A 15,531-nucleotide genomic window follows, 5' to 3' on the forward strand; every position below is an offset into this window, starting at 1 on the left:
AAGTTCAAATCCCACCATGACAGTTGGTAGAATTTAAGTTCGATAAACACAGAATTAAAAGCTAGACCCATAAAGTTGATGAATAAACCGTTACTGAATATAGTAAAACCCCATAATGTCCTTTAGGGAAGGAAATTTGCCATCTTACCATGTCTGGCATACATGTGACAGCAATTTGGTTGAATATTAACTGACCTTTGAAATGGTTTGAAAACCATACAGTTCAAAGACAGTTAAAGATAGGCAATAAAGTTTAACCTTGCCAGAGATGTCCGTGCCTCATTAGGGAAAAAAAAATTAAATCACATATTTTAGAGTTAGAAGGTGAACACAAATATTTTTGGAAGTGTCAGCTTCTGTAAAATTGTTTTTCTGCTCGCTATCCTGATAATGTTTCACAAGCTATTATATTACACACTGACAGATTCATGATAGGTTAATCTGTGAAACATGAACTTTTTTCTTCTAAAAGTCCCATCATACCTGGAAATATAAATCACTTTTAAGAAATATATTTACTTTCAGAATTAGTTCATTCAGGGATTAATCATGTTATCTAGGTTTACATTTCTATTAGAATCCCACCATTTCCACAGCAGGATGCATCAATTAGAATTCCCACAATGTCAATTATGCACACAGTTGCATGCTGTATATCTGAATTACTGAACATGTCATCAATCCAATCAGTTATTCAGTTTTGTAGTAAGAGAACTGTTATAAGATCAGGATTATTGGTCTATTCATTGTTTATTTTCATTTTTTCTTTTAAACAGCTTCTGCCATTAAATTTGCAGGTCAGGTTAACATGAAAATGACAATCATATAACAAAGGATCACGCTTGGAGATTTACAAAATATTTAAATCCTTCTTGGTACAGTCATGAATTAGGTGCTTTATTATTTGCAAAGTCATGCTGACTAAACTCCAAGTAGATCAACTGAATATAATCATCTTAAAATGAACTAAAACTCAACATTGGATTTACTGCCAAGTGCACCAGCTTGAGGCAAACAGTGTTCATAACAATAATAGAACATGTGGGAGTTAGACTTCTAATTGTGAGCAACCAACAAGATTATCTTAACTGGAGATGGATTTGGTGTGAGCTTTTCTTTAAGCATGAAGTTTCAACCATGAGAAAATAATCTCTGAAGGAAGCATTCTCATTGTATTTACTCATTTTCTTCATCAGTAACTTCCGTGTTGGTTCAGGGATATGTGAAATACATGTGTTGCTATGTTTGAACCTGTTCCAAAATATTAGGAACAAGGTTGTGGCATGTTGCAATGCTTTCAACAGGCCACTCAAAACAGGTCAGTGCTCACTGATTATTTTGTTGAAATGGCATTCTAAGGCACACAAATCTTTCCATACAAAACATACTGATATTGAGCAGTAAGAGAGCATATATATTTTATCTATGGTAACCCCCGTTGATTGAATATTAAACAAAGATTGTTCAACCCCTCTGACATTTCTACTTTTGGGAATTGTTGATTTTTATTTTTGCCTCCTTCCCCCACTTCCCTGAAGACCTCTTACCCACTTGGTTCTCCTACCTGCTGAACATTGGCTTGCAAAAGATCTCCCAGCTGTTCCACCAGCTCACTGAAGGTAGGCCTTTCTCCTGGCTCTCCATGCCAACAGTCTAACATTGTTTGATAGCTAAAACAGAAACATAGCAAGAGTATTAACTGACTTGGTTAGCAATATATCAAACCTATTCACTCAGGTCTAGCAAGTCTTTGTGTAGTGTTTGCTGTGTAAGTTTCCTAGCTGCTTTATAGAATATAGAATCCCTACAGAGTTGAAACAGGCCCTTAAGCCCAACAAGTCCCCACCGACCCTCAGAGTATCCCACTCAGGCCCAACCCCCGATAACCCACCTAATTTACACATCTCTGACCACTCCAGGCAATTTAGCATGGCCAATCCACCTGGTCTGCACATCTTTGGACTGTGGGAGGAAACTGGAGCACCTGGAGGAAGCCCATACAGACACAAGGAGAATGTGCAAACTCACACAGACAGTTGCCTGAGGGTAGAATCGAACCCAGGTCCCTAGCACTGTGAGGCAGCAGTGCTCACCATGAGCCACTGTGCCACGCTTATTGTTAGTTTTATCTGTGTAAAAAGGGGTATTAGTAATTTTGCTTTAGAAGTCATATCTCTAGACTCCCATCATGCTGCAGCTGGTCAAGGGTTATGTAAAGGAGTCTTAAATTGGCAAAAAAAAGAACCTTACACTTCTATCTTTTATTTTGAATGCTTGAGTGTTGGAGTTTGTCTAAAATTCAAGTTACAGCCTGTGTTCTGCTGGTCATGAAGACTGCAAAGCACAGTTCATCCACCAGAGGGCAGAAATCACAGCCAACCTTTTAATCTGCTGAAAGATTGAGAGAACAAATCCTTCGACCATGAAACTCAATCAGGTGCTGACTGCTGCCCACCATGCTGAGAAAGAGGAACCAAAACCCACCTTATGAAAATGGTGGATCTGGGAGCAGAAGTGCAGTTTTATTAGGAGTGTACAAAACAGGCCTAAAGATGAAGAGACCAAAATTTAAAAAAAAATACTTTAATGAAGCTAAAAACAAAAAAAAAACTGGAAATCACAGCGGGTTAGGCAGCATCCATGGGGAGAGAGTAAGCTAATGTTTTGAGCCGAGATGACTCTTCATCAGACTCAGGTAATGTAATAAATCTTTCTTTGACTGGATTTTGCCTTTCAGCTCCAGTTCTGAATTCAGGCTAAAGATGGAGTCCAGCTCTCTGCGGGTATTGGTCTCAGTGGCTAGGAGTGTTGGAAGAGATGGGGTGCTAATGGGGAACTCTTCTGCCATACCATCAAACTGTAGATGCTGGGCTGGGTAGAATAATAACCCACCTGTTCAATGTAAAATTATAAGCTCAATTTTTCACCAGTGAAGTATAAGCTTGATGGATCTGGGTTCTGCCACAGGTTATTTCAACCTACCACAATTATATTGTACACCACATGTCACCTCCCTGAGATCATATTTTATTTAAATTTATCTCCAGTTTTGCCAAACTATATTCAAAAGCTTACCTAAAAAATGGACTTTCATTATTTATAATTACTATTATAATTGGAACAGTTCTGCTCCAAAAAAGAAGAGATTGGATGAAAAATCTTACACTTCTGATGTAGAATATTCAGGGGGCTTCATCCTTGTACCTTCTTTTAACTTGTGGCAAAATTCTTCATCTATTTGCACCCCTGGATATGGAGAGGCACCTACAGCCGAGGAAAATAACAGACAACATTTACTTCTTTTACCAGAAATCTTCTCCCATTCGTAGGTTCAACAAGTATTGTATTTTTTTAACCTTTTCCAAGTGGTCTTTGTGAGCATGTATACTTTAACAATCATCATCAGCAGATCACTTGACCACATTAGAAGATGCAGTCAGGCCCATTGTTGTCCTTAATTTTTGTCTATATCCTTTAAAGGCAGGGACATCAGTGACACCCTACGCAACCAGTTTTGTATGGAAATAGATTGATACATGACAGATTGGGAATTGAATCTAAACTACCTAGCTTGGTCAAGCACTTAAAACTGTAAGTAGCTGAAGAGTCTGTCCATTCCAGGCCGGCGGCATCCTTTCCTCTCTCTATTTTCCATCTTTTTACATTTTCTTTTCTTTCTTCATCTTTGAGGCCGGAGCAGGGCGGCAGCTGTAACGTCAGCGGCTTGGATTGGGATGCATGGTGGCAGTGGCAGTGCCTGGAGCAGGGGCTCCTGGTGGCAGTAGGCCCGGAGCCTGAACTTTTGGTTGTGGTGATGCCTGGAGTAGGCACCCCTAGAGTGGTGGGTGCGTGGAATGTGCTGCCGGCGGTGGTAGTGGAGTCAGATACATTAGGGACATTCAAGCGACTCTTGGATAGGCACATGGATGATAGTAAAATGTAGGGTATGCAGTGTAGTTTGATCTTAGAGTAGGATAATAGGTCGGCACAACATCATGGGCTGAAGGGACTGTACTGTGCTGTGCTGTTCTATGTTCTATTTTCTAGTGGCAGTCGGCCTGGAGCCTGGATTCTTGGTGGTGGTAACAAGGTGCCAGCTGTGCTGGTGGCGGTGCCTGGAGCGGGGACTCTTGGCAGTGTTGGTGAGGTGGTGGCAGCAGCAGAGCTGGGGTCTCCTGGGGCATCGGTGTTCTTGTTGCTGTACCTAAAGCAGGGACTGCTTGAGGCCCGGAACACCTTGCAGAGGCCTTGCAGAAGCCCTGAAGCCATGCTTGAGACCCAATTTGAACAGAAGATGAGCTCTATTTAAGTAATTTCTTTTTATTCTTTTTATAACTCGAAATGGCGCTGAATTGTGGCAACACAACACTTTTCACTGTATCTTTCTAGATGTGTGTGACAATAAAATCATTCAGTCATATCAGGATATACTAGCAACTCCTATGATGTCACGCCATGACCTGCAAAAACTGTATCTGTAAGGGAAATTTCAATGGAAGTCAGATGGAAATGAAAGACTAGCTACAAGGGTGTCATTCTCATCATCCTAATCCCACCAGGGAAAGACCTGGGAAGTGAGTACTGTCTGCCAATATCATTAAAGATGCAACTCGTTATTTTTAATTTTTAACAAGGTGGCAGGAAACTGCCTAGGTAAACGAATGCCAAACCTACAGAGCAGTGAATAAATTTTGCTCACTAAATTTCAAAATAATATGCCAAAGAAAGAATGAAAATCCCTTTGGAGTCTCTGTCCTCCCTAACTCATTTGAAAATGATTGAGCTGATGTATTTCTGCAGCAATTCATTTGTGAAACATAGAGTTCTGCACTGCTGACTCATTATTCTTCATTTCAATTGCTTAACACAGAGATTTGGCTTTCTATATTTTTCAGCTAAATAATACAAAATAATAAACAGATCAATAATTGTGAAATTTCTGGGTGAGCCACATGTCAGGGATTGGAGAAATGTCAAGGATTGATACCCATGACTAGTGATATCAAGGGATTAGTATAGGCAAAGACCACTTAGCCCCTTGAGTCTATTCTATCATTCAACTGGATCATAACTGATCTAACCTTTATAGTAACTAGGTTTAGCAAAGGGAGGTTGCTGTACATGTTTTATGGGCATGTTTTAGGGAGATGAGCGAGAAACCTTCCACCTCCAATAATCACAGACAAAATGTCTTCAGGGTGACAGTGTGTATATTATATACATGATTATATACCTTCCTCCAACCATCAATCCTATCACTTCCCTCCAGCTCAATCCTCTTCACTCTCTGACAAATAATCGATTATGTTTTATTCTAGCTATTTACAGAACAATTTGAAGGTATAGTGCAGGAATTTGGATTATGATAAATTTTACAAATTAGTGAAAGTCTGATAAACCAATACTTCCATGTCATAAAATATGAAAGCATGTGGAAATAGTAGAACTTCTGTTTAAAATACTTCTTATTTGGAGTTTAGCATTTTCCTAGTCTGTTTCTAAAACAGGCCACAACTGTAACTGATTAATTCATTCAGCACATGCAAGGTAACTACAAAAGCAAATATACTCCCACTTTTCTTCCTGGCATTAATTTTCCATGATTTGTAGTTTAATATGTTGCAGCCAAACCATCTTACAGAATTACAGAGTTTAACAGAACTGGAAAACTGGCCATCTTTGTGTATTATTAAAAAGAGGCAGATTTTCCTTTGGGTCACCTAAATCAACAAGATAAGGACATTAACTGCTAGACTTTGAAAACCAATCACAGACATTCTCTACTTGTATTTATCCAGCCTCACTAATGTACCACAGCAATGAGAAACTTGGCAGAATTTCATAATATTCTTTGCCAGTCCTTCCTTCGCACAAGAAGTGATGTTTTGATTGTCTTTCTAATATTGCCACATGATACTCTGATTTATTATCTCCTTTACGTTCTACCTGATGATCTTGGGAATTGTCATTTAATGGGAGAAGTCTCACTTCTCTTGCATATTTACATTTCACTTTATCACCACTTACAGACAAGACTGAAAATCTATCATTCTCATTGCTAATACAGTAGGAATCTGTGTGTGACTCTAATATCAGAAAGTCTCATGAAGTGGATATTATTGAACACTATTAATTATGGGATCAATGATCAATGATACTGTTAAGCAAAATTGACTTAATGTGTGAGTCCATTTTCATAATATAAACTGAAAACCACAGACAAACTGTGAGTTGATGGAAGGATTTTCTTTTCAGACCATAATGACAGAGGCTAATATAAAGGTTCAGTTCGCCTCATCAGTGTGCTACAAGTAGGATTTTGCAGCTATTAGTTGTTTTCTGAATGAGAGTATTATACCAAGCGTGCAACAAGGGATATTCAATTTGTATTTACAGTAAAGGTCTCCCTCAAGAAACAACACTGTACTATGACCTATAGCCCCTGGTGTCGTTGACTCGCTATTTACTTTGTGTAATAGATTCCCCTGAACAAGAATGCAAAAAAAAACTTGCATTTTAAAGTTGAAATTTGCAACACTCTCTCCAGCTGCTCAATGTTCTCCGGCATTTGGTGTCAGTCGTAGTGTTTTAAGGCCAGTGGAACATTTATATAAGCAAAAGGGTGGGAGGTTTGAAATACTTGCCCACTGTGCTCGCTAACATTTGTAAATAATCAGCAACTTCTGTCCAGTCTCTAAATTCCATCTCATGAGAAAAGAACAACATTTCCATCATGGAAGCTGGAGATCCCACCATAGTTAATATTGGAATTGCCACTCTGTTATTTGAATGAGTAAAGACAACTTTGTTTGCAATTAGATAGTGCGGCTATCGTTTCATAATTCCGGCATTTATTTGGACAGTTATCTTATTATTGAACTTGATATAAAAGGTTGGCTGGATGTAACACATTAAACTGGGTAGGAAGGATTGCATGCTCATAATGAAGCTTGTCTAATTTTCTAGCCTTTACAGGTGTGGAATCCTGCTTTGTGGAATTTTCTCTCTGTGCAATTCTTAAAACCAAATACAAGAGAAAAACCTGTTCTACTGTTTTTATACCAGCTTGGTATTTTCATTATTCTGCAAAATTACTTTCAGGTGCTGTAGACCTCAGGAAATTGTGGCTGATGAATTTTCATCTAATTATAAACAGTAACACAGTAACTGTTTGCTTAGTTTTGTCACCATGTAGCTGTGCAAGAAACAGTACATAAGGATCTATGAAATCAGTAAAAAGATTTCAGAAGACAGTTCTCAAAAAAAAATTCATTCTTGCTTTATTGCACAGGGTAAAAATTACATTTAATACTTCCGTTAAATCAAATAATCCACTCTATTGTGACAATTGATGCAGAAGATGTTTATGAGCTCTATATACATTTAACTAGATTTGGAAAGAAGGCTTGACTGGGTGGTCAATTTGCTGTGGTACATTCCTCATTATGTTATTTATTTTTTAGAGTTGCATTGAATGCCTCTCCCTCACTGCTTATTACATAGAAACATTATCATTTTTTTCCAATAGTAGTCACACCTAACGTTAAATCAATTCAAAATATTGCACATTCTGCAGTGCCAATTATTTCACCATGCAGCCGAGCTAAAGAAACAGAAATATTTTACTGAACAATAGTGTATGTAACATCTTTATAGTCATAAAATCTATTTTACTTTGAGTTTACTCACTAAAAGGAGCATTTCATGGAATCAGAAGGATTCTTTTTGTATGGAAGGAGGTGAAAAATTGAACATCAGTAGGACCCTCAAACAATACTAACACTAGCCCCCAAGGGGAAGATGATAACGCTGCTATTAATGGTCATGGATAAAAGGTATTTGGACGATTTCAGTAAATGTTCACCAACGTTCGGGAATTGTGTTACATAAATTAGAAAGATAACAGATCTAGTTTCCATGAACATGCCAAGCTGAACTGACTGACACCAGTTGAAGGCACTACAGATATCAAATGGGCCAAATTCACATCCAGAATCTTTTACTCACTTCTCTTTTTCAGTTGCTTAGTGATAATTGACAATTAAGTATTTCATAATGTTCAGGTGGTTAGCAACACCTAGAGGTTCACTTTAAACTGCTACTATAAACTGGAACAAATTGAAACTGTGTTTGCTGGTTTAGGAAGTGCATATTTGTATTGCAGATCTCTGTGTGTAAAAGTTTAAAAAGTGTTTAAATGTTAGGCTGATCTTCCATATTTTGTTGCTTGACTTTATGGAATAGAATGGAATGGAACATTCTGTTCATGCTTAGAATTTTGAAATGGGAATAACAAAGACAGTTTATTAGCCAAAAGGCTTTCACAGCTAATTTTTCAGGCAATGAAATTCCTGGATATTGTGGATTAATATGGTCAATCAAGCAGGGAAGGAAGATTCCCTTCCTTGACTAAGTGCAAAGGTTAGTGAAAATCTTTCTTATTTCAAGTAAAGTTATAAAAGCATAGCAAAAGATATTGGGAAATCTTCCTACTACATCGGTAAGATGTAATGCCAAATTTTCTCAGGAGAAACAACCGTACCTAGATTGTCACTCTGCTCATTTTATTTTAGTTAAGAAGAGCTCCACAATCATGAGAGGAGATTCTAATCAAGGCTCCTTCAGAAACTTAGAGGCAGAACTTAAATCTGCCAGGTTTCCTGTAGCCAATGTTATGCAGGTGGGAGGGGTGTAGGGGAATGTAAACTATGACCTACTTCTGACAACCATTAGTTGATGTATTTGGGATTTAATGGTCTAGCATCAAAGACAAATGCTTTGACAGATCCTGTGAAAGAATAAGTACACGAGGTAAGTGTGAGGTTAGGGTGCCAGGTGGGTGGGGTAGCAGGTAATTGGAACAAAAACACAAACTGCTGGAAAAACTCAGCAGGTAGCATCTGTGGAGGGAGAAAACAGAGTTAATATTTCTGGTCCGGTGACCCTCCTTCAGAATGAGCTAATAGGGCGCCAGTTATGTATAGTTCCAAGTGGGTAGGGTGCCTGGTAGAGGTTGGTGAAGGTTTTGGTATCAAATCTGATTGAAGAGATGGTTTGGGTCCAGTGGTGGTCGTAGCGGTGGTGCAGTGCTGAATCAAGTGGCAGGGGAGTCCCAGCGCGTGGTGTAGGTGATGCTGGGTCTGGGTAGGGGGAAATGTCAGGCCTGGGATAGAAGGGTGTTGTCTGGTCAGGGTCTAGGGAGATTTAGTTGTGTGTCATTAGGTTTGGGAGGGATCAGTTGATTGTTTCATAGGAGTTAGACTGGGTTTTAATAGCCAATCTCTTCCTGTGTAATTGTTTAATTAAGTGTAGTGGAACCCTTCCAATACTCTGATTTTTAATTGAAAACTTTTGATTGTTTCCAAATGTCAGGGAATCTTTAACTTCCAAGGCAATTGCCTTGGAGTCTGCTACTTTGGGGCTTCTATGAGTGTCTGACCAAAGGAAAACCTGAAGAGATCATCCACTAGTTCTCTTTTTTTTACTTTAAATAATCACATAGTTGATGTAGATTTTCATACCTTTGAGAATCTTTCAACTGAGATGCCATGCACAAATGGTCAATTTAGATTAACCTCATTTCAATAATGTCAATGATTTATGATAAAATCACATGTTTCATATAATGGTGAATTCAGATTTGCTAAAATTGTGAACAATGCAATTCAAACTGAAGACATTAACCTTTGTCATTACTGCCCAACACAATTTCAAGCCAACTTAATATTACAACGTACTATTTGAATCCATTGTATTGTTATTCCTGATGTATAAACTGACCCTAAAAGCACACAGATCTGTTTACAATACAGTGATGCATAAAGTTTAAAAAGGAACTGGATACCTCTTCTAAAGACTGCCTGATAATTTTAAAATTACTTAATGTTGACTTTTTGTTTTGTTTTGACATGCAATCTCAAGCAACATTTAAATGTAAACTGATTGCTTCCTGGTGTTAAGTATTCCTTTTGTTTTTTCAGGCTTACCTAAGGAAAATATTTCCCACAGCAACACTCCAAAAGACCAGACATCACTCTGAGTTGTGTAGATTTTATCAAATATGGATTCTGGTGCCATCCACTTGAGTGGGAGTCGAGCCTGCAAAGATGCACAATTCTTTGTCAGCCACTGGGCCACTGAGGAAAAATCAGGCACTAGTATTTCAGCATCAATGATTGAGAGCTGCCATTCTTATACACTTACATCTCCTTTCCGTACATAATCTGGGTCTTTGTAAATGTCACGAGCCAGCCCAAAATCACAAATCTTCACCACGTTACTCTCAGACAACAGGATGTTCCGTGCTGCCAAGTCTCGATGGATACACTGGAATTGCAATGGAATATTCCGAAGCTTAGAAACCAAGCCTATTATGTCCTTTTGATTGCGGTTTTTAAAACCAAACGGTAATATACATTTTTTTTATGATGTGACCTATTACCTTCTCTGAAAATGGAGGTGAAAGAACTTGTTGCCAGGTCTTTGTCAATGCTAACACAAACCTGGCCTCCAATAAGATTGCAATAGTAACATAGCTTGACTTGCATCATGACATTCCCTCCCTAGTGAGAAATACTAGTCTCTGCTTTGTGCCTTTTCACTGGTGCTTCAGTTCAGATTGAGAACTTTGGCATCCTACCTCCCAGATGTACCCTACTGAGGGTCACCTCTCTCCCCAGGTACAAAGCTCCAGATCATGGTGGGAGTCAGCTGACTTCCTGCCCTCTAGCTATGGCGGCATGAAGCAATTATTTGGTGCTTGGAGCTTGCCAGTGGTATGTATTACATAGAATAGAGAGCAGAAATTACAGAGATGCCCTTCAACCCATCTAATCAGAGTTTATACTCCATGAGTCTTCTTCAAATCTGTTTTACCTCATTTTAGACTTGCAGCATATCTTTTTATTTCTTTTCTGTCATGTGTTAGTTTGGTTTTCTTTTGAAACGATGCAGGCTACATTTTTTTCAATTACTTCCAATAGTGTCCAAGTTTGCATTTAAATCTGGCTCATGCCTCAAAGGGACTCTGACATTATGCCTGCAAGTACGATTTGGTGCTCCATTTTACACCTGATGTTAAAGGCTGGCACTACGCAGTGTGAAGATTTTTTTTTTATCATTTATTCACAACATGTGGATGTCACTGATCAGGTCAGTATTTATTGCCCATCCCTTTTTGCCCAGAGGGCAATTGAGAGTCATCCAAATTGCTGTGAGTTTGGAGTCACGTGTAGGCCAAACAAATAAGAATGGGTTTTTCTAACAATCTGAGCCAGACGGGTCTTTCCAACAATTGTGAATGGTTTCCTGGACATCATTAGACTCTTAACCCCAGATTTAAAAAAAATTGAATTCAAATTCTACCACGGTGAGATTTAAACCTTAGCCTTCAGAACATTACTTGGGTCTCTGGATTAGTAGTCTCATGTTAATATCACAAGGCCAATGTCTGCCTGTAGTCTTAAGCACTGAGTGTTGAACTCCAATGATTATATACCAGTCCTATCTTATTAAGACCATTTTTCCCACAGTATCGATGACTGATGCTAGATATGAAGGTTTGTATCAGTAGCAGGAGTGAAAATGAATTTTTCTTGATGGTAAAAATCTGTCATTTGCAAGAATTGGAAATCAACTTACTTTCCTTGAAGCCAAAAATTCCATGCCTTTGGCTACTTGGAAGCTGTAACAAATCAGGTCTTCCATTCCTAGTGGTCGTTTGTACAGATCTTCTGCATCTGCAAAACAGATGAATCATTAGTAATAGCAGAGTGGATGTAAACGCCAGCATCCCCTGTTTCGATTTGCCCCCTCTGTATTGTCAGGGGACATTCAGAATATTGGAGCAACCGCATGTTCTTTGGACTTCAGAAGTTCTGTCTGCTGCTTTAAGGATATTCTATGAATAGAATCTCACAGATGTGTAGTTGCTTCTGACTCTGTCATAGTTCTTTGGTAATGGATCTCTCCCAGATTCAGACAGAGGTTGGAATGGGCCACCAATGAAAAGCACTCATTACTGACTGAGTGTTAGGTTGAGAGGGTAAGACTGGAAAAATTCTGTGTTTTGTGGGCAGCAGGACTTAGTATATTTACCGATAGTGGCAGAGGGAGTGTCGAAATGAGTGTGGAAACCAATTGCGTGGATATGATGAGCATCCTCTCTGCTTGCCTGCTATGAAGTTTCTGCCTGAAATATATTGTTAGCAGTGAGCATTGGACCTCTACAGTAAACTGGTATTACTCAGCATGTTCCAGTGGTATGACTGACATTAGAATGCTTAATGTTGATAACAGTGCCCAAAATGGAGGCATCTTCTATTTCCAGTGATAGTAGGAACTGCAGATGCTGGAGAATCTGAGATAACAAGGTGTAGAGCTGGATGAACACAACAGGCCGAGCAGGAAGGCTGACGTTTCGGGCCTAGACGCTTCATCAGAATTCTGATGAAGTTCATCCAGCTCTACACCTTGTTATCTCATCTTCTATTCCCAGTCATTAGCTTCCCTTTGTGCTGAGGATACAAATGAGATTATTGAAATAAGTTTGCAGCTATCAAAGGACAAACTTTTGTATGGATTTGTGAGACAGCGTTATCAGCTTGTAACTGTATTGGGGTTGTTTACTCCTGATACCGTAAAGTTTGCTGATAACGCTAATGATAACAAAGTACACAATGCAACTGGATTTATCTGAGCAGTTTAATGATATTGTAAAACCCACAGGATGATTCGATCCTTTGGTGGGTCTATTTTGAACGTTTTAGAGGGTCAATAGAGTTTAGCTTAAAAGGAAATTCTCTATTCATTGCTTTTGTTATAGATTTCTAATAGTCTTGTTATATTAGTGGAAACAATCGTGGCAATTCAATTATTCCCAATGCAGTACGCATAAGGAAGGAAGATGAACATACCTTCCTCCTCCTCTTCTGTGTCACTGTAACTCTTATCTTCCACAAAGCCTGAACTTGTTGAGCTTCCTGTACTTGCCACGCTTTCCAGTCTTCGCTTTATGCCTTCCATTACATCGGGACTGGTCTCATCATCAAGTGTTTCAGGCTGGTCAATGTTTCTCTGACACTAGAAATAGGCAGCAAGTTTTATGATTTATGAGGAAGGCAGGGAAATGCAGTAGATGGGACCAAGTGTGTTAATGGGCAATGGCAAAGAGTCAGCATCACAGCGAACAGACAGCATTCAGATGTGTAATGTCTGAAATATCCTTGTGTGGTGACTACTTGACTTTAATGGCACAGTGATGTATACAAAGCAAAAGATTTAGGTGCCAGGCTGTAATTCAGATGCATAAATTATTTGTTTTTATTTTCTCTTTTCCTGGTTTTATGATTTTATCATTCCAAGTGATGTGTTTATATTTGTGTTTGACTTTTTTTTAAAGTAAGGAACTTACAAGAAGTTTTGTTGTTTCTGATGGTATAATAATTAACTCCATTCAGTTAAAATTCCTTTGCAAGTTATTTCAATGCAATTGTTAAACTATTTTACTCCAAATCATTTTGTGACTGCATGAGAATGATGTTGAATGCAAATAAATTAGCCAGCACGCTGCTGGACTAAATTGTACTACTAAGGGTTTAATAAAAGAAAATATTGATTGTGTTTTTGGCTTTTTACTTACTTTGGTAACCTAAGGATACTAGACTAACAGTGAACATTCAATCATATTCTGTTTTAGGCCATACCTTGACTAAAATGAAGTCGTTCCTCTTGCTCCTGAGATAATTGGATAAGTTGCCATACTTGCAATATTCTACAATTACCATCAGAGGGCCTGGTTTTTAAAAAAAAAACAAATAAAACAACTTTTTAGAGAACAGTGAGTGATTGCCTATCTCGTGGAAACTTATTTTCAGCTGCATAGAACACTGCTTCTTTATATCAGCACACCAACAAAAGGAAAATTTGCTAATTACTGGTGATTTAACCACCAAGTTAATTTTGACAAATCATCTATTATACATCAAAACTTTTCTTACTTCTGCTTGGACGGGCAATGCTTGAGGGAACAGCCACAAGGACACGCTATTCATGACAGTGATAGTATGCTAGATATGAGGAATTGTTTTTCAGAATTCATCAATCAGAATATTATGGGTATATATTAGACAATAACTAATTAGTTGTGGTCACTGACCTCATCATTCAACTAATAACAGAGCATAATATTTTCGCATTGACAGAAGTTGTACAAAGAAACACAAGAGAATGTAATGATCTCTACATAATAGGTTTTCTTTCTTTTTCCACCATGACAGTGTAAACGCTACTGAAGTTTACTCCTATTCCCAGGTGGGAGGGAGAAAATATTAGGCAGCAAGTTTCCATCTTGAAGGTCAGTGAGTAGGTGGATTGCTCATCTGTTCCCAAAGCAAAATTCTGTAGTTACCAGAAATCTGCAAATAAAGCAGAAAATGCTGGAAATTCTCAGCAGATCAGAGGCATCATTGGAGAACGAAATAGAGTTAACATTTAAAGGTTTAACATTTAACCTTTTTTGTCAGAAGTCAAAAATAATACTTTTTTATATGGCTAGTTGAAGACAAGCCAATAGGTAGGTCACAACCAAGATAAATCCTTTTCTTTCTTAATCTGCACACAAGCACTTTACAGCTGAGATCACCTGGTAACGATTGGGAATAGGGAACTCAAGCTGATTTTCCTCACTTAAGTTTTAGCTCTTTGACCACTGAGAGGAGCAAACAGACAGAGTGGAAACTAAACCTCAAACTTTTCTGGTCCACGTGGCTTCCTGCCAATCTGGACAGGCTTCTTTTGTGAAATATATAAGATGTTAATTTTTTGATTTTATTTTGTCATCTTATCTACACAAAAACACCATGATGGAAAAGTTTGAGCATGAAATAAAAATAAATTTTAATTGTAGTAATTGATTGCAGTTTGATTGTAACTGTAAAATCATATGAAAGAAAACATAACTGAAAGTACTGCAGATGTTGGAAATCAGAAACAAAAAGAGAAATTGCTGGAAAAGCTCAGCAGGTCTGGCAGCATCTGTGAAGAGAAATCAGAGTTAACGTTTTGGGTCCGGTGACTCTACCTCGGAGCATCTGAGATGCTATCAGACCTGCTGAGCTTTTCCAAGAAAGAAAACATGGTTATTGTTATTTAATGGATATTAAAAGAAATGTACCCCACATCATCTTGAAAGGTCAAAAAGGCCTCCTCTGTCCTGTGACCATACCATGATGTTATAATTCTTTGTTTGCCAAGGTTCTTTGATAGAATGAGATTGGGGCTGTTAATCTAATTCAATGAAGCCCACCTGGCTGACCTTGTTACAATCACGACAGTGGAGGAGTACTCCATTTCCTGTAGTTTCATAAGAAGGTGCTTTTGATAGAGTGTCAAAAGCATTATGGTGGATGGTGACTGAAAGACCATTGAAAAATCCTAAGCATGTTAGGCTCGGGGTGTGTTTATGTGCACGGTGTTTATATGGTGACCAACTCTTGGGGGAAATGTCTGGAAAAATTTTGACAGTGGGCTCAA

General features: G+C 38.3%; 1 protein-coding gene across 2 annotated transcripts in view; it reads right to left on the reverse strand.

Moving 5' to 3' along the window:
* The window catches only part of kdrl (kinase insert domain receptor like), a 181,133-nt gene that overhangs the window by 28,639 nt on the left and 136,963 nt on the right, over window positions 1–15,531 (reverse strand). For both annotated transcript variants that reach the window (XM_048605338.1, XM_048605339.1), the window contains exons 20-26: window positions 13,704–13,792; window positions 12,915–13,080; window positions 11,641–11,738; window positions 10,204–10,326; window positions 9,987–10,098; window positions 3,165–3,264; window positions 1,565–1,670 (exon numbers count right to left, since the gene is read on the reverse strand). In XM_048605338.1, the coding sequence (XP_048461295.1) occupies window positions 1,565–1,670; window positions 3,165–3,264; window positions 9,987–10,098; window positions 10,204–10,326; window positions 11,641–11,738; window positions 12,915–13,080; window positions 13,704–13,792 (794 nt within the window). The remainder of the gene's footprint in view (window positions 1–1,564; window positions 1,671–3,164; window positions 3,265–9,986; window positions 10,099–10,203; window positions 10,327–11,640; window positions 11,739–12,914; window positions 13,081–13,703; window positions 13,793–15,531) is intronic.

This window comes from Rhincodon typus, chromosome 14 (assembly GCF_021869965.1).
Source record: "Rhincodon typus isolate 14 chromosome 14, sRhiTyp1.1, whole genome shotgun sequence".
Taxonomy (NCBI): Eukaryota; Metazoa; Chordata; class Chondrichthyes; order Orectolobiformes; family Rhincodontidae; genus Rhincodon; species Rhincodon typus.